General features: G+C 39.7%; 1 protein-coding gene across 2 annotated transcripts in view; it reads left to right on the forward strand.

Moving 5' to 3' along the window:
• Positions 1-27,461, forward strand: part of AKAP7 (A-kinase anchoring protein 7) — a 133,663-nt gene that overhangs the window by 19,995 nt on the left and 86,207 nt on the right. For both annotated transcript variants that reach the window (XM_074948440.1, XM_074948439.1), the window contains exons 4-5: positions 1,339-1,475; positions 10,921-11,081. In XM_074948440.1, coding sequence (XP_074804541.1) covers positions 1,339-1,475; positions 10,921-11,081 — 298 coding nt within the window. The remainder of the gene's footprint in view (positions 1-1,338; positions 1,476-10,920; positions 11,082-27,461) is intronic.

The raw sequence follows: 27,461 nt of genomic DNA on the forward strand, positions 1-27,461 counted from the left end.
CTAATATTATATTTAGGCTTTGTAGCAATTTTTGTAATAACCATGATGATTGTATTTTCATATGCAGTAAAGACTGTTGGACAAAATTTATCATGCAAGCATTTCTTTATGTGTAGTTGCTGATAGAAAGAAAAGTTGTTAATTTTTTTTTAAAAAAACAAGCAAATTGACAGTATTTTAACAACAGTATGTATCAATATTCTGTATAAAGCAACTCCTAAAAATATATTTGAGGAATGGGTACTATCTAGCTTTCTCCTCAAATAGAAAACTCAGGAGTTGTAACTCAAATGGCCCAGCACATTATTTACTGAATTCTCATCTGTGTGCTACATATAAGATCCTGGAAAAGCTGGCTGTAGTCCCTCATCCCCTACTGTATGATGAGGTTTATCATAGGCTGGTGGAGGAAGTTCTTGCAGAAGCCTCTAATTTAGGATATTGACAGCACAGCATGGGGGAAAAAGAGTGGAGCACCTTAAACCAGTGGTTCTCAAGCAGGGGTACGTAGAAGTCTTCCAGGGAGGTACATCAACTCATCTAGATATTGGCCTAGTTTTACAACAGGCTACATAAAAAGCACTAGCAAAGTCAGTATAAACTAAAATTTCATACAATGACTTGTTTATACTGCTGTATATACTAAAAAGTAATTTATATTCCAATTTATTTTTTAATTACATGGTAAAAATGAGAAAGTAGTTGTTCAGTAATAGTGTACGGTGAGTGACACTTGTATTTTTCCATCTGTTTTTGTAATCAAGTAGTTTTTAAGTGAGATGAAACTTGGGTATGCAAGACAAATCAGACACCTGCAAAGGATACAGTAGTCTGGGAAGGTTGAGAGCTACTGCCTTAAAACCTGTTCTGGGAATTATCATGCTTCAGAGGACAAGCTGCTACTGAACCCTGACTCTGGGGTGTCCAGCTGTACAATAGCAACTCCATTACTTCCTACCCACTTCGAGTTTACTCAGGCAGATTAACAAAACTCTGTCAAGAAGATGATAAAACTTGTGTCTGCTTGAACAGTTTTTATGTAAAAAGAAAAGGAGTACTTGTGGCACCTTAGAGACTAACAAATTTATTTGAGCATAAGCTTTCATGAGCTACAGCTCACTTCATCAGATGCATTCAGTGGAAAATACAGTGGGGAGATTTATATACATAGAGAACATGAAACAATGGGTGTTACCATACACACTGTAATGAGAGTGATCACTTAAGGTGAGCTATTACCAGCATTTTAGTGAGTTTGTTTTCTTTCTTGCTTGTATTGTGGGATCGAAAAAACTATGATGACTAGTTTTGTTTTTGTATATTTTTTGTCTCTCTTAGATTACAAGAGGTATTCAGGCTGTCCAAGACATAGTAGTACAAAAGGATCACAGGTTTTCCCAAGCAATGGTTCGTTATGCCTCCTTACATGTCACCCTGTTAGTGATGCATTTATCCAGCGAAGAAGAAGTTGGCATGTAAGTGTTTTGCTGTTAAAGTATGTACATTAAAAATCTATTTCTTTGGTTGTAGGGGAATTCAGGGAAGAGGATCCCATTTTAATGTACATGTATAAAGGGTAACAATTCTAAATTTCCCAAGACTGATTATATACCTGCACTTCGGAATGTTCAGAACAACATACTATGGTGTATGCTTAACCCTTTAATTCTGAGTTGAAACTAAAGTGTGCCCTGTGGAAGATGAAAGTGTTTCAGTTCTCTCACCACCTTATAATGCTTTATTTAGGCAGAGTTATCCATCCATGTCCAGTTCTGAAGTTGTTCCTTAGGCCTGGTTTTTCATCTCTCTTTCTGCTGAGAGTTAGTACAGGTAGTAGCTTCTCTCTGCTGGCTGACAGCTGCTTTTTCTTTTTTCTCTAGGTCAACCAACTTATGTAGTTAGTTGATTTTAGCTACCTCAACAGAGCATGAGGAGATAGGTGATGTCACAGTCTCAGGTAGCTATATATAGAGCTTTAAAGATCAGTATCAACACCTTGAATTGCACTTGGAAGCAAATAGGAAGCCAGTATAGTCTGTGGAGTAGCCAGTTTCATTAAGCAGTTAGGCTCCATTCTGCAACAGACGAGCTTTGAATTATCTCTGGTGGGAGTCCAATGTAGTTGCACATTATAGTTTCAATCTAGAAATCATAAAGGGTTTGGGAACTGTGACAGTCCACATACAAGAAAAATAGTTTCATTTATTTTGCAAAATACTGATGAATAGCCCTCCTGGGACTTCAGGAACACTTGGGGATCCAACAGTCCCCTTAAATTGCATGCCTCCTTGAAGAAGGATGAGTAAACCTTTCCAACAGTAGAGGCAGATAAATATTACGTTAGACCAAAGACAACTAGATCAAATGTGAGAAGGTGTGGAGACATCTGAGAGGACAGTATATCATTTATTAATCCATGGAACACTGTCATATCCATACAACTACAGTGCAGTATGATAGAAAACTAAGGTTAAGGTTCTCTTCTAAAGATTGTTTGACTTTATAGTTAATTTGTAAATTTAGTAAAATAATAAGAATGCATTGACAGAATTAACTGAGACTTTCCAAACTTTACTGTGTGTAAGTTTGTCAGTATAACATTTTTCAAATCTGTTTTTATGAGTGGTGCACAATTTACAAACCTTCATTTAAATTTAAACTACATTTTTTGTTTGGCAATTGCAGTTAAACATTAGCTGTTTGTTTCCTTTCTTTAGTCAATTTTTGTATTAGCCTTAAAGTTACTACATTATAGTTGCATGTGAATGTCCTCGTTTTTTCTGGTCTTTTTATTTAAATTGTCAAGTGGTTTTCAACTTTTACCCCAAATTATCTTGAGTTTTACCTAGGGCACTGCAAATAAATCAGGATGCATTAACAGCAAATGAATCAAATCCTTATTTAATTCTTTGGGAGGAACGCTTTACATGTTCATCTCCTTCAAGAGAGTTCTGTTTAAGGAATAAGACACAACAGTCACTGTTTTTGTTGGCATTGTTAGAAGACAAAGTACAAGGATATATGAAAGCGGCAAAGAGTCCTGTGGCACCTTATAGACTAACCGACGTATTGGAGCATAAGCTTTCGTGGGTGAATACCCACTTCACTGGATGCATGTGTTCACCCACGAAAGCTTATGCTCTAATACGTCTGTTAGGGTATGTCTACACTACGAAATTAGGTCGAATTTATAGAAGTCGGTTTTTTAGAAATCGTTTTTATATATTCGAGTGTGTGTGTGCCCACAGAAAATGTTCTAAGTGCATTAACTCGGCGGAGTGCTTCCACAGTACCGAGGCAAGCATCGACTTCCAGAGTGTTGCACTGTGGGTAGCTATCCCACAGTTCCCGCAGTCTCCGCTGCCCATTGGAATTCTGGGTTGAGATCCCAATGCCTGATGGGGCTAAAACATTGTCGCGGGTGGTTCTGTGTACATATCATCAGGCCCCCGTTCCCTCCCTCCCTCCGTGAAAGCAGCAGCAGACAATCGTTTCGTGCCTTTTTTCTTGAGGAAATGAGATTCAAAAGTTCACGGTTCTTTTCCTGTCTACCTGGCCAGTGCATCTGAGTTGAGAGTGCTGTCCAGAGCGGTCACAATGGAGCTCCCGGGGATAGCTCCTGGAAGCCAATACCGTCGAATTGCGTCCACAGTACCCCAAATTCGACCCGGCAAGGCTGATTTAAGCGCTAATCCACTTGTCAGGGGTGGAGTAAGGAAATCGATTTTAAGAGCCCTTTAAGTCGAAAAAAGGGCTTCATCGTGTGGACGGGTGCAGGTTTATATCGATTTAACGCTGCTAAATTCGACTTAAAGTCCTAGTGTAGACCAGGGCTAAGTCTATAAGGTGCCACAGGACTCTTCGCTGCTTTTACAGATCCAGACTAACATGATTACCCCTCTGATACTTAAGGATATAGGACTCTCTCTAAGTAGTGCAATCATTGCTACAGAGCACTACTTGGGGTGTCTTAATGTTATGAAATACCAGGTGTGTATGATAATAAACCAGCACTCATGTTGAGTATTATTATGTCACCTAGAGCCAAAAATTCTAATTGTATTAAACTTTCAAAAAAATTTGTAGTTACAATTCCAAGTTGTAATTTAGGGCAGTTTTAGCATTTTGTCTCTAGTAAGGGATTAGCCAGCCTTTTCATGGGTACTTCATGTTTTATGTGGCAATAGAAACATTTTGGTAGCTAGGGGCATGGTTCTTTCAATAAGAGAAAAATCTAAAATGTACTGAAAGTATTTGGGCTTTATTGCACTTAAGTTGCAATAAAAAAATGAGATATTGGACTCTCTAAATTATCTACTGTGCTGGTTTCCCCCCTTCCACCTTCATACATTTGGGACACCAGAACCTCTAGGGCTCTGTGCCCTCATCCCTCACCAGAGCACATGAGCAGGAACCTGATAGCTTCTACCCGAAGAGATGACGCATAAGTAAGGCGAAGATTTTGTCATGGTTATTTTTAGTAAAAGTCACAGACAGGTTATGGGCAATAAACAAAAATTCACAGAAGCCGTGACCTGTCTGAGTTTTGCTGCTATGGCTCCTGGTTTCCCCTGCCACTGTGGTGGCTGGGAGCTGTGGGGTTCTCCTTCCACCCGCGGCAGCTGGAAGCTACCGAGTAACCATATTTCCCAAAGAGAAAACGGGACACCCCCAGCTGCTCACCCAAGGCATCCCCCTCCTGTGCAAGGCTGTTGCCCCTCGCTGGAACCCTGAGGAGGGCCCCCTCAGGAGTCTGTCACCTGTTGCTGGAACCTTGCAGGGGGCCCCTGTCATTGCTGTCGATGGAACCCTGCCCACGGCCCTGCTGACTGCCTGCTCCAGAGTCCCACAGCCCCAGGGGCTGAAGCAGAGAATGTCATAGAGGTCTCTGGAAGTTACAGATTGTGACTTCCATGACCTCCGTGACATAAACGTAGCCTTACGCATAAGGCCCTGCTCCCCTAATGGGAGAGGTACAGAGGTAGCCATCCAGAAAGAGCAGCAGGGAGAGCAGGCCAGTCTAGACCTGTTGGGCACCCTCTTATCTCCCCAAATCCTCTGTCCCCTGAAATACCAGGGCAGGAGCACATGAGCTTCCTCCTGCCCTGGGCAATGGCCCAAGGAGGCCATTGCTGCCTTAGGACAGCTGCTGTAGTGTAAGGGAAGCATGCTCTAAATGACTCCAGATGATTTCACATCCTGCTGAAGTCAGCAAAATTGTTAATTGAGCTAAACTGTGAAAGTTTGAGAAGTGGGGGCAATATGGGGTTGACTGCTAATTAAAGATTGATCCTGGAAGAGAAATGCAGAGAAAAAGGGAGATACCTGGCATTAAAACAAAACAAAAGATGAAAGTAATACAATAGAAGAGGAAGCATTAAAAGCAAAATAAAAGTTTCTGTGAGATGGCCGGGGTGAAAGAAGGGCATGTTGGTTCAACAATAGGGGAGCATATTGGTTGATGTGTCTGTGCAGAGGAAAAAAAAAAGGATATGGGGCTAGGATGGGAATATGGCTTGAGGAAACCACAATTAAAAAATGTAACTGAAGTACCTTTGACTGTTGCTCACATGTTATTGGTCTTTCAGTTTACTTTGTCTAATTACACCGTAGTCTCTTTGGACAAGGAATGTATCTTTTTTACATAGTTATATAGGTCCTACACAATGGGAGCTTGATCCTGAGTGGGGATGTGGGCATTTAATAATAATGCTCTAGATTGCTTACAGTAGAGAATGAAGGTTTTTAGTTCTTTCCTGCATGTGTTCAAATCCATTCTTTCAAAAGATTAAAGAGTGAAAAGTTGAACTGTGCTTTCTTTGATTTTATATACTTCACTAATTTCTGGTACAGACCACCATTAGATTTACAGAAGGAGACAAAATGCTAAATAAGTTTTAAAAAGTTTGGTTTCAGCAAGGTACATCTTGGCCCTAAGTTGCTCTCACATCTCAATGTTACAGCAAATAACTGGTAACCTAAATATTAAAGCATGGAAAGAGAAAGAAAGAAACAGATATACCCCATATCTGACCCCCTCAGCACACATATACGAACAGTTGAAAGGGTTCTAATTTATTTTGCTTATGTTAACTTCATTTTTGTCAGACTTTTCTAAATTGTTAATTTAAAAGAGCTGAGATCCATACTTAAAATGTCATAATGTTTAGATTATATAATTCAGAAAAAACCACGGACAGCTCCTAAAAATCAGTTTTACATATTTCTGGAAGGATGTTTTGTTCCTATTATTATTTCCTCATCCAGCTCTGAAATCTAGGGATCATTGTAAATTTCCCCTCTCATTATCTCTGAATGTTAGTTGAACTGACTTTAAAAATGTATAACAGTACCATGTAATGGTAATCTTGTTTCAGTCAGAATAAGTAATATTTAAATGCTACTTGAGACACTTTATAAATGGAAAAATAGGAATATAGGGTCAAATCTTGCTTGTTTGTTTATATTAATATTGAAGAGTCTAGGAATATTTGCTTGGGTACAGTGACCAGGATTTGGCCCACCCACTTTACACTTAGAAAACAATTCTGAGCGCTATAAAAATGTTAAGCTAGGATACAGAAAAAAAAAGTGTGAAATTGTCTAGAAAGCCACTTTATTAAATCTTTCTATAGACCAACACATTATAAAAATCACAGACAACTAATTCTTCAGCGAGACAGAGCCAAACTGAAAAGACTCTGCTCTAATCCAAAACTGATCCTTCACAGCCCATCCATCAGGCAAAGCCTAAGTCAATAGATGGGCTTGTGAGGTATATTCAGTTAATGGGGGACCCAGTACCACTGTTAAAGGCCCTTTTATATGTTACCAGTTCCCAGATGTAAAAAGCTAGAAACTGTCAGCTTGATGTCCCAGTTGATGCCAACTGTGTGTGTGTGTGTGTGTGCGCGTGTGTGCTGTATGCACACACACAAAAAAAGGGGGGGGGGGCGCGGAGGAAAACCATGTCTAAGGTAACCAGGACTTGAAACAAAATTAGCAGCCACTAGTAGTCTGTGGAACAGTAGGCTAATATGCATCATTTGTAATACCCTTCAAAGAAAGGCAGCTGAATCTGCACTTGCGGAAATTTGAGAGACGACGTCTTCATGTATAGCTCCATGTAGAGCACATTGCAGTAATCCAGCCTGGTGGTAGAAAAGACCTGAGTGTCTGGGGAGGTGTACATGCATAAGGAACAGTCAGACCCCCTTTGTCAAGCACAGATGAGTAAAAGTACGTTTGTCCATTGATCCTATCTGGGCATACAGAAACGTACAGGTTTTATTTATATGGTGAAGGTCGCAAACTTCATTTTAAAAATTGGCAAGGATACCCTAATGAAAAGAACATATCACATCTGCTATTACCTCTAGATGTTTTCCTAATTCAGCCAACATCACTTTTTACCTGAACTAGGTTTCAGTCAACCATCTAATTCTCACCCAAGCCCTCAGTACCACAGAGACATTGGAAAAGTAGAGGGGAGTGTGTTCATATAAGATTATAAGAATGTACACACCCCCTTGCAGGTTAGTGAATGTGTGGGCATAACGAATGATCTAACCTACGATACCTGATAGGATACGAAAGTTTTTAGTTTGCCATGGTGGTAGCTTGCTTATAAGAAGAATCATAGGGCTTGAAGGGACCTTGAGATGTCATCTAGTCCAGTCCCCTGCACTCATGGCATGCATGACTAAGTATTATCTAGACCAAATACTACAGATAGACTCTACATTTATTTTGATCTATCACAGCCTCTAAGGGTACATCTACACTACAGACTCCTTACATCAGTGTATAGAGTACATACACTGCATGCCTCCTTAGCATGGGTACAAATAGCAACGTAGACAGTGAGGGACTGCTTAGGTGAGTAAAGACATGCCTGAATCCTTAATGTATATACCCTAGGTGGCTCCTTATACATCCAAGCAATGTCTCCCCTTTCTACACGGATACTTTTTAGCAGCATAGTGACCTGCTGCTGGAGTCTTCCCCACCGCTGGGAGTTGCTGAAGCCTTTCCTCTCCACAGGGGAACACTCCAGCACAGGAAAGGTTTTGGCAGGGCAGAGGCAGTGGGGAAAGGATCTATCAGCTCGCAGCTGCTGGAGCCTTTCCCTGCCACAGGGAGTTGCCAGAGGCTCTCTCTCTCTACCACAGTGAAAGACTCCAGCTGTGGGGAAAAGCTCTGACGGGGTAAGACAGTGTGGAGCTGCTAGAACTTTTTCTTACTGTCTCCCCACTGCGAGGGCCTTTCACTGATGTGTCTAGCTACATACTGCTTTGTGGACACAGCCTGCTTTTTACTGCAGTGTGTAGCTACAAGTACGCAGTGCCACCAGTAGAATATATCTATTTTGCAGGTAAATACTGCCACCTAGTGACTATAAAGTCAACATCCCATCAGTGAAGTTAATATTTCATTGACAATAACTAAGGAAAAATTTCATTGCAGTAGGTGGGGAATACTACCTACAAAACAATTTCCATCACCGAGTTGTAGGTCTTATTGCCCTTGTGGCACTAAAAATGTACTCATTGATCTCTACCTCCTTGAATCTGAAGGTCATTTCAAGACAAGGACAACTATTTCACATATACAAAAAGGTCTATTGAAAATGGTTATTAGAATGCATAGATCTTGTTTGTCAACTAAAGCATACATTTATTCTTATACCTGCATGCCACTTCTCTCCTATCAACAAGATAAAGTAAGGACAGTAATAGTGCTTCCTATCCCAAAAATCCCAAAGTGCTTTGTAAACTGATTACAGGGATATGCAAACTATTACAAAGGATCTGTTCAAGTACCACTAAAGTGAAACGCAGCATCTGTTTAACAGAACACAGTAATTTTATGCAATAGTTTAGGTTAGGAGGTAAAGTAAAACACCATATTCAGTTGAAATTTCAAGACAAATTAGGGAAGCAGAGTGTTAAGTAGCAAAGTTGGAATTTGGCCAGTACCCTGAAGATTTCTAGAATGTTTGAGCAAAATAGCTCTTGAAAGACTGAACAAAAATATTCCCCCCTCCCAACAGCAGTCTGGCAGGGGACCCCAATCTTGTGTGGGCTACCTCAAAACTGACTGTCCTTTGAAATTTCAGATTTAGCATGGTCATACTGTAGTACTTAAATGAACAGTGCATATTTGAAAAATACTCATTTTAAAAGTACAAACTTATGTTTGAAAATGCAGAGCTGCATAAAAACAGTAAGCAATTCTTATTAGATGTGATGCACAGGAGTTAAAAAGACATCTATTTGAAATCTAGTCTGTTTTTAAAAATTAGTTAAATAGTATTCTGTGGTATTACACCTACCATTATGTCTCCCAAATAATTTGTGGTTTTATATTTTTTAATTTAAAAAATAAAATTCTCTCCTCTGTTGCTCTGTGAAAGACACAAAAATGGAAAAACTGACATATTAGTCAAAAGAAAACAATGAAAATGACAATACACAAAGTAAGCAAACTGAAAGAATTTTTTCCCTTTGATTGTTCAGTTACTGTAATCTTAAAAAAAAATCACACTTAAAATTCAGAAAATTTCCCTACTATTGGTGCAAGTAATTAAATTGAAACTGTCCTGACGACTGTTAATAAGTGCCACAGGCTCAGTTAATTCAAAGCAAGGAGCAGAGCTGTAGGGCAAGAGCAGAGACAGAAGGAGCCAGTGTTAATGAGACTTCCTTAAAGATATGCCCAATGCTTGGATTTTGCCACAGGAATTAATGTTGGCTGAATACTGAACATGTGCATTTGAAAATTTTAAATTCTTTAGGTGCACACTTATGCTCAAATCCTGGTCCCATTAGAGTCAGTGGGAGATTTGCCATTGATTTCAATGAGATCAGGATATTGCCTTTAAAGAACAATGCAGTATGCATCTTTACATAACTAAGTTATATGTTGAGTTTCAGAAACTGGTTAGGAGACTCACATACTCTCACCAGCTCTTTAATATCTTTGTTGTTCCCTCAACATGCATTTGCAGAATGTTTTTGCTTGTGTGTAGCAATCAAAGACCTCATTGCCCCTACAATGCTTCCCCAACATCAGATGTCTGTTTAACAGTCTGGGACTGGACTGCACTGTACTGATGCCAGGCTAGCCCAAGGTGTGGCCATGGTCAGTCATATTAACAGTACCATCGCCTGGGACCAGATCCTCAGATGTAATCTGACATAGCTCAGAGCGCGGGGATTCTGGGTTCTTAGCTTCTTCCAGACAGTCTCAGAAAGGCCTCTGTTCTATGTCCTAGATACAGATCCATTTTTAACAAGTTTCAGAGTAACAGCCGTGTTAGTCTGTATTCGCAAAAAGAAAAGGAGTACTTGTGGCACCTTAGAGACTAACCAATTTGAAGTGAGCTGTAGCTCACGAAAGCTTATGCTCAAATAAATTGGTTAGTCTCTAAGGTGCCACAAGTACTCCTTTTATTTTTAACAAGTGTGATTCCTTCTCCCTGGTTCCCAACCCTGGACTAATTAGCTGAGTCTCTATTGGGCAGAAGGTTACACCTGTAACACCCATGTTTCTGGAGAGTGTGTGGTTAAGCGTAACCTTGTGTTCCTGTAAAATAAATATTTTCTCAACAGCATCTATATTCTGATAGGGAGTTTAGACAGGAGGTGTATGAACACTGAGTGGATACATTGGTAAACACTCAGAAAACAAAATACTCTACTCTAGGCTTTAATAAATGTTTGCTCTGTGACCTTGGGGCAAGTCTGTTTCAGTTTTCTTTTCTGTAAAATGGGGCAAATTATACTTATACCACTGGTATAAGGTAACACAAAGGTGTTGAAAGGCTTAATTAATAAAATTCTGAGATCCCTGAATGGAAGACATGAGAAATTAAATTAAATTATTACTATATCAAAGAGATTTTTCTTCCCTTCACAGAGCAGTTGGTGCTCTTTTAGAAAGCAAAGATGCAGTAGAAGAACTCCTACAAGGAAAACATTTGGATTTATCATTTCAAGGAATTGATCATTTTAGAAATGAAGTTGTATTTGTGAAGTTTGCAGTGAGCGATCATACAGCCACGCTTATGGAGATATCAGGTAAAATTTGTTAATATAATTACAAAGTGCTCAGAATGCTCTTCTAAGCTCTTGCTAATATAGGACTGTTATCCACTAAATGGGCAGTAAATTACAATTGGAGCTTAGACATTCTTCTGTTGGGAGGGCTGGCATTTCAGACAACAAAATGCATGGATTTTTTTGAGCTCCATGGAGGCCCTCTGCTTCTGCAGTAGTTTGTGGCCCATCTTTGTACTGTCCATCCCAAAATCCATGCTTACTATCTGCCCTAGAACTGCCCTCCTAAAGGAAGTTATCTACATCATGGAGGAGAAAGATAGGTAAATTAATGTTGATTGAGTCAGGATTAACTTCCTTACAACAGTTTCAGGGGTTGGGTGTGTTGAGACAGTGCAGCTCCATGGCTTCCCCCTTGATTCACCTCATTCTCCATGCTCATACCTGAAACCTCATGGAGCATCCTGAAAAGGCTGACAAGGCAATAATACTCCTTCTCTCACCCTGGGTCATAGAACCATACGATTAGAAGGATCACAAGGGTCATCTAGTCTAACCCTCTTCCCAAATGCAGGATTTATTGTGTCTAAACCATTCAGGACAGATGGCTATCCAGCCTCCTTTTGAAAACTTCCAGTCACCGAGCTTCCACGACCTCTCAAGGAAGTCTGTTCCATTGTCATTCTGTTATTACAGTTAGGAAGTTTTTCCTGAGATTTAATCTAAATCTGTTTATGCTATAGTTTGAACCCATTGCCTCTTGTCCTGCTCTCTGTGGCAAGAGAGAACTTTTCTTCATTATTTTTATGACAGCCTTTCAAATATTTAAACACTGCTATCACATCCCCCCTTAATCACCTCTTTTCCAAACTAAACATACCTAGTTCCTTCAGCCTTTACTCATACGGCTTGCATTCCATCCCTTTGATCATCTTTGTCACTCACTTCTGGATCCTTTCCAGTTTTTCTACATCCTTTCTGTACATTCGTGACCAAAATTGGACACAGTATTCCAGCTGAGCCTAACCAGCGCCAAGTAGAGCAGTACTGTCACCTCCTGTGATTTGCATGCTATGCCTCTGTTAATGCAATCTAAAATTGCATTTGCTTTTTTTGGTAACAGCATCACATTGCTGACTCATGTTGAGATTGTGATCCACCACAACTCCCAGATCCTTCTCAACAGTGCTTCTGCCAAGCCAGTTCCCCCCCCCCCTTCTGTATTTGTGCATTTGGTTTTTATTCTCCATAGCACCTTACATTTGTCTTTGTTGAATTTCATTTTGCTGTCTATAGCCAAGTTCTCCATTACATCAAATTCTTATAGTGTGAGTGTTCCCCAGCCAGTGGGACATGGGCAGACCAGGAGAGGGGTGTGACCTAGAATCTGCCTCAAAGTGGGCATGGGATGTGTGTAAAAGTCCCTGTATTGGTCTCCAGGGGCACCCGCTGAACTCACACAGCTTTTGGTCTGACACCAGCTTTTGGTCAAACCACACTACCATCCAAAGGCTCTGCTCTCCTCCTAGGTCTGACACCAGCAGAGTTAGGCTTCTCCCTTTTACATCTTCTCTCCAGGCCTGACATGTCTTGTATGGGTGGTAGGGCTGCTTGAGCCCCGTGCGGTCCATTAACCTCATCACATACACCCTGTAACAGTCCCACAGAGCTGTTTCAGCCTTTGAGCTGAAGGTAGCCTCTATGGAGGAGCTTTGGAGCCATGCTGCAGATTGTAGAGTGAGGATTCTTCCCCTACCCCCCCCCGCCCCCATGTATCTGCTCGGTACCTAGTCTGCTTCTCAGACTGAGTGCTGTGCTCAGAATTTGAGTTTAAATAAAAACAGCTATGGCAAACATAAAATGTTGATGGTGTTCCTACTGCAAAGTATTCTAGGCACATAAAATTCATTATTTTTTTAATATAAAAAGGTAATAATTACTTGGAAGTAGTGTCAGGGATAGGTGTCGACGTTATTGTGTTAGCAGCTGCATGATTTTATTGTTTTCCTGGCAGTTGTGGGTTCATCATGAAATTCAAAAGATTGGAGTGTAGATATCACTACTATTTTTCTTCTTCTAAATCTAACTCCAATGTATTTTAGAATAGAAATGCCTGAAATAAATATTAAACTTATTTTGTGGCTCTTTTTTTAAGCCTATCATAAGATCATTTAGCAGACCATGTTAGTAACATATTATGTCAGATTATGGAAAAAGCCCTAATCTCTTTTCAAATTATTTAAAATTTTTAAATGGTTATTGAAAGCTCTAAATATCTATTATATATAAAAATACAAAAACAAACAGCATTTACTCCAAAACAAAAAGAAATAAAACCATTCTGGCCACAAATCCCCATAATTGGTGAACACATCCTTGAAGTGTAGTGCTACCATGCAATAACTATACAATTGCTATTACTGCATTTTAGTGTTCATGATCCCAAGTTAGATTTTGAAAGGCATATTAGATTTTTTTATTATTATTATTTCCTCCCCCCCTCATGATTTCACTACAGGACAGAGTTAAGGTTGTTTGGGCACCTTAACTTGTATTTCCATATACTTGTTTAACCGTAATATTTTGTATTTTCTGCGTTTGCAATGCTTGTTTTGGGGAGAATTACAGCAATGTGTTATATCCTAAATTGTTGATTTGTACTATCAACCTTTGAGGGGTCAGGAGAAGAGAGTGGGGATTTGGGGGAGAAGGAAGCAGAAATGTCCATAGGCCTCAATAGGGGGTTGTGGGGAGAGGACTGTTTTTGGGGAAATGAACCACATTAGAGAGAATGTCACTATGGGAAGAAGAGATCTGTGCTGTAAGGACTTCCCTTGTATTGCAACCTCAGTGCATATTGTAGCAAAGGCAGCAGTACCATGGGGAGCCTTCTGAGTACTGGATGCCTAAGCTCACATGTGACCATGCAACCTGCAGTAGTAACAGATGGGGTCAAGTGATCTGCTACTGAGAACTTTTGACATGCGAGTCCAGTTTCTCTCATGTCACTGGCTCATTTCAACTAACAGAATTGTTGCATGCAGATTAGCTATAGAGGAAGGGTTGAGTTTTCTCTAATGTCAAAATAGCTTCCCTTGAGAGTGACCTCAGCTGTCAACTAGCCCATCTGTATAATCATAATTAAATATAGCAATTGTTAATCACTTAGGTTCATTATAACCTGATTTTTTCAAATGTAGTTTGTGCATGAGATTTAATGAATCAACTGTATGAACATTTTGAAGAGTCTTTTATTCTGATATGGAGATCATTTGGGGGAAAAACAGTTCAACACAAAGTGCTAACTTCCTTAAAGGACACATTCTCAAATGAATTTTAGTTCAAACAAACGAAAGTATTTACTTGTAAAATCTCAGAAAACTCACTCTGGACTCTAATTCTGGGGAGGACACATTGTATTCTTAATAAATCAGAGGTTGAATCCATGCTTTAAGTGCAAAAAACTTTTAAATATAGACCTACAACCCACTTCTTTGTAACAGCTATTGGCTTTGGCAAGTCAGATCAAACCTGTCATAAGATATCGTTCTTGAAGCTCAGTAAGTATGAGTCTCTCTCAAAAATAAGTGTAATATCAACTAAGATTCCAGTTCTGCTCTCCAGAAAAGCAGCAGATGGTGCCTGGGTCAAAAGAAGAGAAGACACATAATTGCATCCCTCTAAAATCTGGGCTTAAAGTAAAGTATTTAATACAAATATCTCAGAGCCACAAAATGTGTCTAGTTTGTCATTGTCCTTTTAAGCTATGCCAGCAATTTCAACTATTCCTTGGAAAGGTTCCCTTAAAGAGACTTTCATTAAGGATGAATGCTCCTTTGTGCTTTGAAGAATGTGAGATCACACCATTTTTTAATATGGGCATAACCCATATAGGACATTTTTCACAGTATCAGAGGCGATAGCTATCATATTGTCTCTGGTACATCCCAAAAGCATATGTTAATAAAGGCTTGTTCAATTTTTCTATGCTTTCTCCAGTATCTCATGTATCAGTTCAGTTTCCCAAGCACCTTTTGATTTTAGACTTTGTCTGTCATTCCGTCTTTTATAAGGTACAGACTAATAGAGGTAGGGAACTCATTCAGTGTTCTACACTAAAGTACACTGCTGCTGGGCACAGTTTTATTATCTGAAGCAGCTCCTGAATTAGAGGTATTTCTAAAATCCAGCCTGCTGGAAATGGAATAGTGCTTTCAAATCCAAAGTGATTTCAGTGGTTTCTAGTATTATTTTTTCACATACTTTATGGCCTTAGTGTCCTATGGTAAGTCTGCTTCCCCACGGTCATGTCCCAAAATCTCATTGGACATTTGCAAGAGGATTATACAGAGACAATTTTAGAAAGCTATGGTTAGATCATTCGTAAACTGATTGTCCTTTTCCAGGTCTCCCATGAAGGAGAATGAATGGCGGCTGTTTGTGACCTAACAGTTTGCAGGGTTGTTTTTTTTTTTGTTTATTGGCCAGACTTGTGTGTTTTGTATTAATTTAAAATATAATCGTACTGTTTGCTTTATCCAAGCCTGGATGGACACAGTACATTTGAGCAAGAGTAAATACCTAGTTGTTAGTGAGATGTAATGGAATGTTGGAAGGTGAAATATTTCAGCCTTGGTCTTCTCTATCCAGAGAAATCAGATATGCTACAGACCAGAATAAGTCTGAGTTTCAAAACGTCAGAGTAAATTATTCAGATCTTCAAAATAATCCCTGGCTAAAGTAGCTTGGACATTGAAAGCCACCATCTATAAAGCTTTAAGAAAGTGAGACCACTTGTGAGTAATCTTCTAAATGATTTCCGATTAGTTGTCCAGATTGAGACTGGCATAAGATATGACCAGACTTTGACCCTTCGTCTTCAGTAAGGCATTCACAGTAAACTCACTCATAGCTAGATCAATGTATCATTAAAACTTCTACATCAAGGTCTGAGGGGAAGGGGATAACAAAGATGGGTATTCTTGGGCAAGTCACCACTCTGTGCCTCAGTTTCCCCCATCTGTAAAATTGGGATATGATGGAGACCTCCTTCGTAAAGCACTTTGAGATCTGCTGATGAAAGATGCTGTCTATATAAGAACTGAGGAGATCACTCCTCATCTTTTCAATGGTTGCAGTTGTAGCCTGCTTAAGTCATTCCTGAGATTTGGGCCTATATTCCAATCTCCAGACTTCTGCAGTAATATTTGCATTCATGTGGAATTAATTCTGAAACATCTTGGAGAGCTGGACACCTGAAGAAAATGGCAGAACTGAAATGGTCTGATTTATGTGACTTTGATAGAGTATTCTGAAATCTTTAACTGTCAGGCGTCTGACATTTAGACCTTAGTTGCAGCAGATTCCTGGAATCAAAGTACAGTATCTCTTAAATTCCCAGAGAGTAGTTATCCGTGGTTCACAGGCAAGTTGGAAGGGCATATCAAGTGGGGTCCCACAGGGATCAGTTCTGGGTTTAGTTCTCTTCAGTATCTAAATCAGTGATTTAGATAATGGCATAGAGAGTACACTTAGAAAGTTTGCGGAAGATACCAAGTTGGGAGGGGTGCAAGTGCTTTGGAGGTTAGGATTAAAATTCAAAATGATCTGGAAAAACTGGAGAAATGGTCTGAAGTAAATAGAATGAAATTAAATTAGGACAAATGCAAAGTACTATCAGTTGCACACTTATAAAATGGGAAATGACTGGTAGGAAGGAGTACCGCACAAAAGGATCTGGGGCTCATAGTGGATCACAAGCTAAATATGAGTCAACAGTGTAACACTGTTGCAAAAAAAGCAATCATCCTGGGATGTATTGTAAGCAAGACACGAGAAGTAATTCTTCCATTCTACTCCGTGCTGATTAGGCCTCAACTGGAGTATTATGTCCAGTTCTGGGCAGCACATTTCAGGAAAGATGTGGACAAATTGGAGGAAGTCCAGAGAAGAACAAAAAATGATTAAAGGTCTAGAAAACATGACCTATGAAGGAAGATTGAACAAAAATTAGGTTTGTTTAGTTGGGCGTAGTGAAGACTGACAGGGGACATAATAGTTTAAGTATACAAAAGATTGTTACAAGGAGTAGGGAGAAAAATTGTTCTTAACCTCCGAGGATGGGACAAGAAGAAATGTATTTAAATTGTAGCAAGGGCGGATTAGGTTGGATGTTAGGTAAAGCTTCCAAACTGTCAAGGTAGTTAAGTGCTGGAATAAATTGCCTAGGGAGGTTGTGGAATCTCCGTCATTGGAGATTTTTAAGAGCATTTTAGACAAACACCTGTCAGGGATGGCCTAGATAATACTTAGTCCTGCCAGGAGTGCATGGGACTGGACTAGATGACGTCCTGAGGTCCCTTCCAGTCCTGTGATTCTGTTTGCCACAGTAGTTATGCCATTATTCTTTTATCACAAGTATACCATACTCTGAAAACAAACTCAATTTTCTGAATAAGAATAATGCTAAATCCCACTTTGTTTGGTCAATGAGTTGTGGGAATGGATCTTCAGTATATTGTCAGTTATTTATGTGTGTCAAAAATTAGGTTTCTTACTTTTTAAATAAGTACCTGTGTCTTTGGCATCTCAAAATGCAATCTTTTGAAGGTTTGGCATGGGTGAGAAAAAATTAGGCAGATTTTTGTACGTGTCCCATATGCTCAAAATGCCAAAACTTTATAAACAGGACAGAACAGAGACAACAGTATATTAAAAAAATAAAATGAAGTCCTTCAAGGAACACAATGTAAAATACCAGCTAAGAATAAAATAATTCAACAAGACCCACCATTTCGTTTTAGTGTTTTGCTGAGAAAACAAAAAAAGATACTTCTTTAAATGTAAAGAGATGGCAATTAAAAAAACCCCCAACAGAACCCATTCAAGATAAAGGTGTATTTCTAACCTTAATAAAGTCAAGACCTCTTTTGTATTTCTGTTTCAGTGTTACACAGCATTAATATACAATTCTTACTCAGGCAAATCTGAAGTCACTGGGGATTGGGACTGAGGTCCCAATTTGGGAATTAGCTCCACACAGGCACAGGGAGCTAACTACAGGGTTGGGGCTAATTCCACTGGATTTAATTGGAAAATGGAGAATTTTGTTTGGACACCATAGCAGAGTGAAGACTCACTGGTATGGCACCTCCTGCTGATCATCTGGGAATTAGCTCTTTCAGCACTCTGAGTGCCCTCTGCTGGCCGGTGTCTCGCCTGCTACAGGCCCCATGTCCCTCCCAGACCCCAGTGCCTTTTACCCTGGGGTTCTGCCCCAACAGAACCCCCATACACCAGGTCTCTCCTCCCAGGGGAACCCCGAACCCTCTGCACCCACCTTGCCTCAGTGGCTACTGCCAGTCATCATCTAGCCCCTGTTCACTGGGGCAAACTGCAGTCTGGAATGGCCACTCATCATTAGCAAAGGGGTCAGACCAACGGCCTCAGCCTATTCCCAGGCTGTACCTCCCAGCCCCAGTACCTTCGTAGGCCTTTATCAAGGCCTTAGCCTGGGGAGTTGCCAGGCTGGAGCTCCCCAGTTCCTCTTGCCCTTCCACAGCACTTCTGTGCTTTAGGTACCCTGCTCCCAGGCAGCTAGGCCCTCGTCCCTCCAAGGCTGGAGAGAGTGTCCTCCAGCTTCTGTCCCCCCTCCCCCGGCCCTGATTGAGCTGGCCACACCTGTGGTCAGTTGCTCTCACTCCTTTTTCACTCTGCCGGGCTGCTTTTAACCCCTGTTCTGCGAGAGTGAGGCAGCCGCCCCACTACAGACACACACAATACAAATACTTAAAAAATGATGTCCCCTTTTACATGTACCAGACCTTAAGACTAGTCTTACATATATAGAAAATGCAAGGTCAATTGTGATGTTTGTATGTGTATGCAGGAGAATATCGAGCAGGAATAGGGAGGTGTTGTTACTACTGTGTACAGTATTAGTGAGACCATTCCTAGAATATTATGGCCAGTTCCTGTATCCACAATTTAAAAAGCACATTGACAAATTGGAAAGGTTTCAGAAAAGAGTTAAGACTGATTTGAGGTTTGGTAAACCTTCCTTCTAGTGAGAGATTAAAGAAACTCAATCTATTTAGTTTAACGAAGAGAAAGTTAAGAGGTGACTTGATCACAGACTGTAAGTACCTACATAGGGAGAGTATTTCTGACAGTACTGGGATTTTTAATCTAGTAGACAAGGCATAAAACTATCCAATGCCTGGAAGCAGAAACTAGACCAATTCAGATTAGAAATAAGATGCAGTTTTTTTTACAATGAGGATAATTAAGGATTGGAATAGCTTGCCTACAGATGTGGTGGATTCTCCATCACTTGAAATCTAATGGATATCTTAAAGATAAGCTGTTGTTCAGTCATAAATTACAGGCATCACTTGGTGAAATTCTACTGCATATGTTATGTAGTAGGAAGGACTAGAGAATCACAATCTTCACTTCTGCCATTAAAATCTAAGAATCTGTTTCAAATAACAGTACCTCATTTTTTATCCCTTCCCCATACAAGAAATAAGAAGACGAGAATGATGTCAAAACAAACATACATTGCTAGATTGCAAAAAGAAAAGGAGTACTAGTGGCACCTTAGAGACTAACAAATTTATTTGAGCATAAGCTATCAGAGGCTGGTTCACCTGCACATCTACCAATGTGATATATGCCATCATGTGCCAGCAATGCCCCTCTGCCATGTACATTGGTCAAACTGGACAGTCTCTACGTAAAAGAATAAATGGATACAAATCAGACATCAAGAATTATAACATTCAAAAACCAGTTGAAGAACACTTCAATCTTTTTGGTCACTCGATTACAGACCTAAAAGTTGCAATTCTTCAACAAAAAAACTTCAAAAACAGACTCCAGCGAGAGACGGCTGAAATGGAATTAATTTGCAAACTGGATACAATTAACTTAGGCTTGAATAAAGACTGGGAGTGGATGGGTCATTACACAAAGTAAAACTATTTCCCCATGTTTATTCCCCCCCCCCCCCCCCCACTGTTCCTCAGACGTTCTTGTCAACTGCTGGAAATGGCCCACCTTGATTATCACTACAAAAGGTTTTTTCCCCCGCCCCACTCTCCTGCTGGTAATAGCTCACCTTAAGTGATCACTCTGGTTACAGTGTGTATGGTAACACCCATTGTTTCATGTTCTCTATGTATATAAATCTCCCCACTGTATTTTCCACTGAATGCATCCGATGAAGTGAGCTGTAGCTCACGAAAGCTTATGCTCAAATAAATTTGTTAGTCTCTAAGGTGCCACCAGTACTCCTTTTCTTTTTGTGAATACAGACTAACACGGCTGCTACTCTGAAACCTGCCATTGCTAGAGTGCTTTACATTGCTTTTTTCTGTTTTCAGAAATCAGTAACTTCCAGGAGTGTTGGAAAGGAGAATATATCTGAGAGGTAGCAGAAAAATCCAAAACCTCTTTTCAGTATACATATTTTTTTCCCAAGTCATGACCTCCGCTTCTGTAAGTGAAAGAGATCTGAATCTAGGATGAGGACAAGGAAGAATGGGAATACTCTCCCCAACCTTTGTAGTAGCCTGTACATTGATGCTCTGCGGAGATCCTGTTCTATGGATGGAGGAGTGGGGGAGCAGGTTTAGAGGGAAGCAGGGCCTGAGGATGGCTGTTGTCTTCAACATTATCCTCTTCGAAACTCATGGGGAACCCATGAACAAGACAGAATGATGTGATGTAAACTGAGAGTGAGAAGTCAGTGTCTTTTTTTTTGTGTGAAATTTTTCTGAGTCTGAGATAATCTGGACAGCTTCAGCAAGCATTTCGCCACTGATCCCAAGTGGGAGTTATACAATATGATAGTAAGCAGCATCTTTACTCAGTGGGGAACCCCAACTTGGGAGAGCAAATGGGAAGTGCAACATATACTGCTCCAGGGGATTTCAAGGTCAGTTTTCTGGGGCGATGCTCTCCTCTCTTGGACAGATCACTTCAGTTACGCCTTCCATCCCATCCTACTACTACCTTGGGTTCTACAGAAGATTCAATAAGACAGCGCACAAGTTATCCTGATTGCCCCCAGATGGCCCAGACAGTTCTTGTTTCCAGGCCTCCTACAAATGTCATCCCTACCTATCTTCATTTGCACCTTTCCAGATCCAAGAAAAATGGCAGGGTCAAGCATCCCAAACCTAATGCTCTTCATTTCATGGCTTGGTGTTTGGTTGGGCGTCGAGCCTAGCACGTTCTTGCTCTGAAGCTGTGCAAATCATTCTTAATAATAGCAGAAAAGACTCCACGAGAAAATGTTACCAAGCGAAGTAGAAACATTTCTCTGTCTGGGCCCATCAAAGCTATATATCTCCAGAGACAGTGGATATTCCTGCTATTTTGGATTTGTCTTTTTACCCTCAAGATGACAAGCCTTTCCCAGAGAGCATTATGGGTTCACCTGGAGACAAGTAGCATGTCACTTGCCAATGGACAATTACTTGATCTTTACCTACCCGATAACAGCCAGGTTCTTGAAGGGCCTGATCAGAACCTTTCTGTTGTAAAGAAAGCAACCACTCACTGAGATTTTAATTTAGTGCTTATGACTTTCACTAAGCCACACTTTGAACAGCTAACTACGTGTTCCATGAAGGTTGCCTTCCTCATTGTCATCACCTTGGGCAGAAGGGTTAGTGAACTTGGGGCCTCTTGGTTGAAGGGTGAGGCCACAATATTCCATAAGGATAAGGTCTTGCTATGACTATGCCCAGAATTCACTCCTAATATAGTGTCGGAATTTCAAATAAACCAATAAATTCACTTACCTGTGTTTTTCCTGAACCCCCGTGTCTCTAGCAAGGACAGGAGATTTAATTAAGCATTGGCATTCTAACTGGAGAAAGCAAAACAGATCAGGAAGTACCTAGACTGTTCGTTGCCGAGTGAGTATGAGAACAAGCTGTATTTTCTCAGAGGATCTCTAAGTGGAGCTCTAGCTGTATCCTACTTCGTTATCAATTGACACAGCTTCCTCCCCTACCTGGTGTATGGGCTCACTCTACAAGGGCACAAGTAGTCACAGGAATGTACAAACAGACGCTACTTGCAAGAATTTTCTGGTCTTGGGTGCATGTGTATCCACACTGGAATACAAATAGGGACCGCACACATTGAAAAACTTCAGTTACAAGAAGGTAAGTAACTTCCCTTTTTCTTTGTAGGTGGAACCTTTCTATTTTACTAAGCCCTCCAATGCATTCACTTACTTTCCTACACCCTATACTGTCAGTACACAGAGCTCCTAGCGGAGCTCTTTTGTGACAGTGTTGGATTTCCCTTTACCTTTCCCATGAACTGCAATTACATGGTACCTTTATCAGAGCCCATTAGTGGTACTGTTGGGGTTTCTCTTCTTTGTCCCACACCTGGTATCAATGCGCTTTCCATTTTTCTCTCCATTAGAACACACAAGCCCAGAAAGCTTATCTCCATTTCTTCAGATCCCTACTTTTGAAACTTGGTTTTGTTTTTTACTTGTTTTATTGCAGGGTCTGTTACCTTCACCCAGTGCTTTTGGATTAAAGGTTGATTTTCAAATAAAACAATCTCTTAAAAAGCTAGTGTCTTGTGATTATATCAGAATCAGAGTTCCAGGTGACAAAATAGCACACTGTCATAATGTAACTGCTGTGTATTGCATATTTTTTAAGATTTGGAAATACTTAGAGTACAGTTATTTTGGAGTGGATTTTGAGCATGTTTTATTTTGTCCAAGTTTGAATTAGGCTTGTGATCAGAATTTTTGCGCTTTTAGTTTAATGTTAAGAGTTCTGTTCCTCCAAAGCTCAGAACTCTGAGTTAGATAGAGAGTATGAAATCCTGGCCCATTGAAGTCAATGGCCAAATTCCCATTTGGTTTCAGTGTGATTTCATGTGAACTTTCTTGAATTGATATGCCTGCATTAATTAATATTTTCTTTGCAATTTGTCTGTACTAAATCTGTGCTTACTGTACTCATGGATCTTGAAAACACAACTGCTTCCTTTCACCACGACTTTTATCTCAGATATGGTCAACATTGATAACCTACAGATTGAATGTACATATGATGACAGAACAGTAATGTCCACAAATGTGGTTGTTGGTATACCTCTATCTATAGCCTGACTCTGGAAGCATTTTCTTTGTTAGATATTGTCCTTTACTCCACACCATTTGAAGGGGCCTGATGTAGAACTTTCATATGCAAATTGCCTGTTGTCTCATGCTACTGGTAGTGAACATCAGTCAAGAGTATATGCTTTCCCCTGACTGCACACTTCTTGTAGTGAATGTATGGAATCAGTATTGGTTTCTATCATCTTGATGTCTCTGTTGCTGAATATATTCCCTCAAATCACTGTTGCTCTAGGTATCACATGTAACGTGATAGAGAGCCCAAGTGGTTTCAGTGTTGTTTTTTAGGTGCTTGTTGCTGCTTATAACAGCAGTTATTTGAGACAGCCAGAAATGCCTATAAACCCCCTCTCTTGTTTATGCTTTCTGTTTTAAGATTTATTTTGGCACATAATTGTGTTTCTACATAACCTAGCACATCGTGGGTACTGCCAGAAACAATAAATCTATCAAATGTAAGGAAACCTATGAGAACAAATGTGCCATTAAGTGAATTTCCTACAGTACATTTAGTGCACTAACACTAAGCAGGTGGCATGTCTAAACTTACACCTTGTGCTTGTGCTCTATTGACAATAGCCCAAACACATAATTGTAAATGTAGACTAGCAACAGAAAATAGTGTAAGCTATTGTAGATGGGGCTTTTTTATTTCTGCGTCTTGATTTGTGCCCTGTACATTATCAACACATAACATAATAATCCTGTGTACATCAAATACATTTATTGAGGGCTGAATTCCTGACTAGGATTGTTGGAATACTATAGCTGTTTGTTTTTAGGGTTACTTAGTTAAGATTATGGGGATATGATTTTACATGATTTCTGCTACATTGCAAGGTGCATTTTTGATGTTGTCAATTTTTCCTTAGTGTTCCATGGTGACAAATTATAGGAAATTATTAAACTCAAATTAGTCACCAGACAGACCCCATTCAATTCCATGAATGTAATGGAAATATTTTATGTGATATCAACAACATATGAATTTGCTACAGCATTGTAACAGTAAACATATGTCTGGCAGCAAGCTTCTAAATCCAAGTGACCTAGAGGCAAAAATTCAGAAAAAAGCAGGCCTAATATAGATTTTCTGTTTGAGTCAGTTGATTTTTTAATTATTCCACAGCAAACTATTAGAACACATTTAGGACCATATAATTATCTACCGGGAACCACAGTGTAATTATGCCTAAAATGTGGTGACATTTTAGAATTCCTGAGCTAAACACAAAGTAGCTATTGACAATTTACTTTTGAGTCACTCTAGTCGACATCTGAGGCTTGACTGTATAAGGGGGTGAGTGTCCTCAGTCTCTGGCAGGACTGGTTCCTAAAGACCAGATGCCTCTAAAATGTGCTACTTGTAGTCTGTTAATGGAAGTGAAACTGTCAAGATTGGTTAAATCACATAGACTACTATAACAGTTGTATTCAAGGAAGGTAGACTTTGATTTTTAAGGACTCTGTGTCTGACTCTCATCTCACCTTTACCAGCATAAATCAGGAGTGAGTCCAGCAAGTGTTAAAACCAGTGTAAGTGAGATCAGAATCAGTCTTTTGGTTATTACAGGAATCCTAAATGAATTGATTAGAAGGATCTGTTACATCGTTGGCAGTATCTGTAATGTTAGTGCATGTTTTGTCTCTTCTACAAGTACATGTTTTGGTGAAATACTAAATATATTGTGGAAAAGGTAATGCACTATTTGGTGCAAAATTATGAATTTTAATCTTATTAAATCATCACCAGTACCACTGAAACAGTAAACATAAAGACCTGTAGGCTTCCCAGACTTTGGATGAAACTCCTTAGTGTTAATAGGTAGGTAGTGTTCTGACCACCGGAGGGAGCCTATATTCCATGAACAGAGTACAGATTTCAGAGTAGCAGCCGTGTCAGTCTGTATTCGCAAAAAGAACAGGAGGACTTGTAGCACCTTAGAGACTAACCAATTTATTTGAGCATAGGCTTTCGTGAGCTACAGCTAACTTCATCGGATGCATTCAGTGGATTCAGTTCTGATGTTTGCTTTTTTCTGGGAAACATTCCAGATTATTTATCATGTTCTACCCTCATAGCTTCAGACCCTACAAATAGATGTTTTAGCATGGACTTCTGTGCCCATCAGATTATGGCTTTAAACTGTAATGGTGGTGCTCCCTTACTAGCAGGGCTCTTCATATAGCCTGCTGATATTGGTCAGGAATAAGGCCCTGCAGCTGCACCTGCCTAGTCTCTGGACAGCCTGATGAACGCAGTTGGGCTACATCTGGTAGACCTCCTAACAGAATGCCCATCTGAATGGCTGAGGAAGCTGGTAAGCCCAGCAGCAGGACCAGTTTGCTGGCTGCTCAAAGCATTTACCCGTGGCTGCAATAACTCTTGTGCCTGCCTGTTCCCAGCCTTGCTCCCACCCTGCACTCAGCCCTGCCCCTGCTTTGCCTCACTCCAGGTAACCTGGCTCTGACCTTTGGCATCTGGCCCCCGACTCTGGTTCTTACCCTACACTGGCTATCAATGCCTGCCCTAATCACTAAGCATTACTGTCCACATCCTGGTCTGATGCTGTTGGACAAAGTTGTGTATATTCAGGCTCCAATTTCGTATCTGGAGATGGTATCTAGGACTAAGAGAATATATTTATTAAATGGCTGTTAACGGTAATATGATATATTGGTAATTATTTAAAATGTTAATGATGATAGTTGGAAAAAGTTATTACAATAAAATTTTACTTTACATGTTTGTGAAGTATTTTGTAGTTTAAGAACCCTATAAATTTCAATTATCCTTTATTCCTACCTTCGTAAGGACCATATTCGGATACCTTGACTCATGTTCTGTGGACAGTATTTATGTTCCATTTTTGGCTTGGACAGTGACAATCAAGTCAGTTTCACTTGTGTTTGTCAATTTGACTTTCAGGTTCTTAAAGCTACAACATGTGGGTTTCATAGATTCACAGGAATTGGGGTCAGAAGGGACCGTTATGCTCATCCTCCAGTGATCTCTTGTATATCACAGGCCAAAGAACCTCACTACAGGCATATGGTTATAAATTAGAATTGTTTTCATTAAAAATCTTATTTAAAATGTGGAAACATTTCTTTTTATTTTAAGTCTTATTCATTTAATTTGTATTTAATTTTTATACAAAGCCAGCATCTATTTAAATTTTGAACTGATTTTAAGTTCAGTGTTTAAGCATCTGAACTTTACATTATTTGAAGCTAGCACCTCATATCAGTAAAATGTGAAGTTAAGAGACCTCAGAGGATTTTATGTTAAATATTTATTTCATACCATTGTGGTCCTTTATCCTTCAATAAGTTTTGATTTGGCTGATTAAGTGTTTTAATATATTCATGACTGTAATGGAAGGAAACAGACAATAAAAAGATCACATAGGCATACAGCCCACTTTGATAACTGACAAGAGTGGATGTCTAATAAATCATTTAGTTATTGTATACTTTTATAGAATGCCTTAGCTTAAAAGCTATTGTAATTTTAATGGAGATGCAACTCATTTTATACAGAATGAACAGAAATCTGCTAGCCCTCTCTCCTGTTACATGCAATGTAGTCAAAGTGTGATGCTGTGATTTGTTGGGGTTTTTCTCGCTTTTGGTCCATATGCTGTTACATAAGGGTCACGGGCGTGCTGGTGGAAAACTGATAATCTAAACTATGCAGCCCAGGAGCTTGGTCTATCCATAGCAAGTAAATGAAACTGATTTAAGATTGAAAATAAATAACAGTGTGCTGGTCAAGATTTCAAATATATAATTACATACAAAGTCAAATACATCCATATTGTATCCATTGGTAAAAATAAAAAGCGGCAAACTCCCATTTTTGTTGAGATGGTTGCAGGAGCCAAGATGTCTGCTTATTATTCACATTTTCTTTGTGCTCATTCAAGTGAAGGTTGATTGTCCTAGACCTAGCTTTAGCTAGTGCCTTCTGATGCTACACAGCCTCTTTTAATCTTTGTTCTAAACACCCCCGTTCATTGCTGTCCTCTTCCACTGGTAGAGGCTGACAATAGTGCTAAACTGTTTCATGGCTTTTGTCAATATCATAAATTCCCTCCGGCCTAGTACAACACAAACAAGTTTTACTTTTTGTCTAATCAGTATTTGAACTTGTGTCTCCAGCATTAGACTATCAAATCTACTGCACTAGTGAACTCTACTTACTAACAGAGTATTTGTGTCTGTTTTACAGACAC

Source organism: Natator depressus, chromosome 3 (genome assembly GCF_965152275.1).
Source record: "Natator depressus isolate rNatDep1 chromosome 3, rNatDep2.hap1, whole genome shotgun sequence".
NCBI lineage: Eukaryota > Metazoa > Chordata > Testudines > Cheloniidae > Natator > Natator depressus.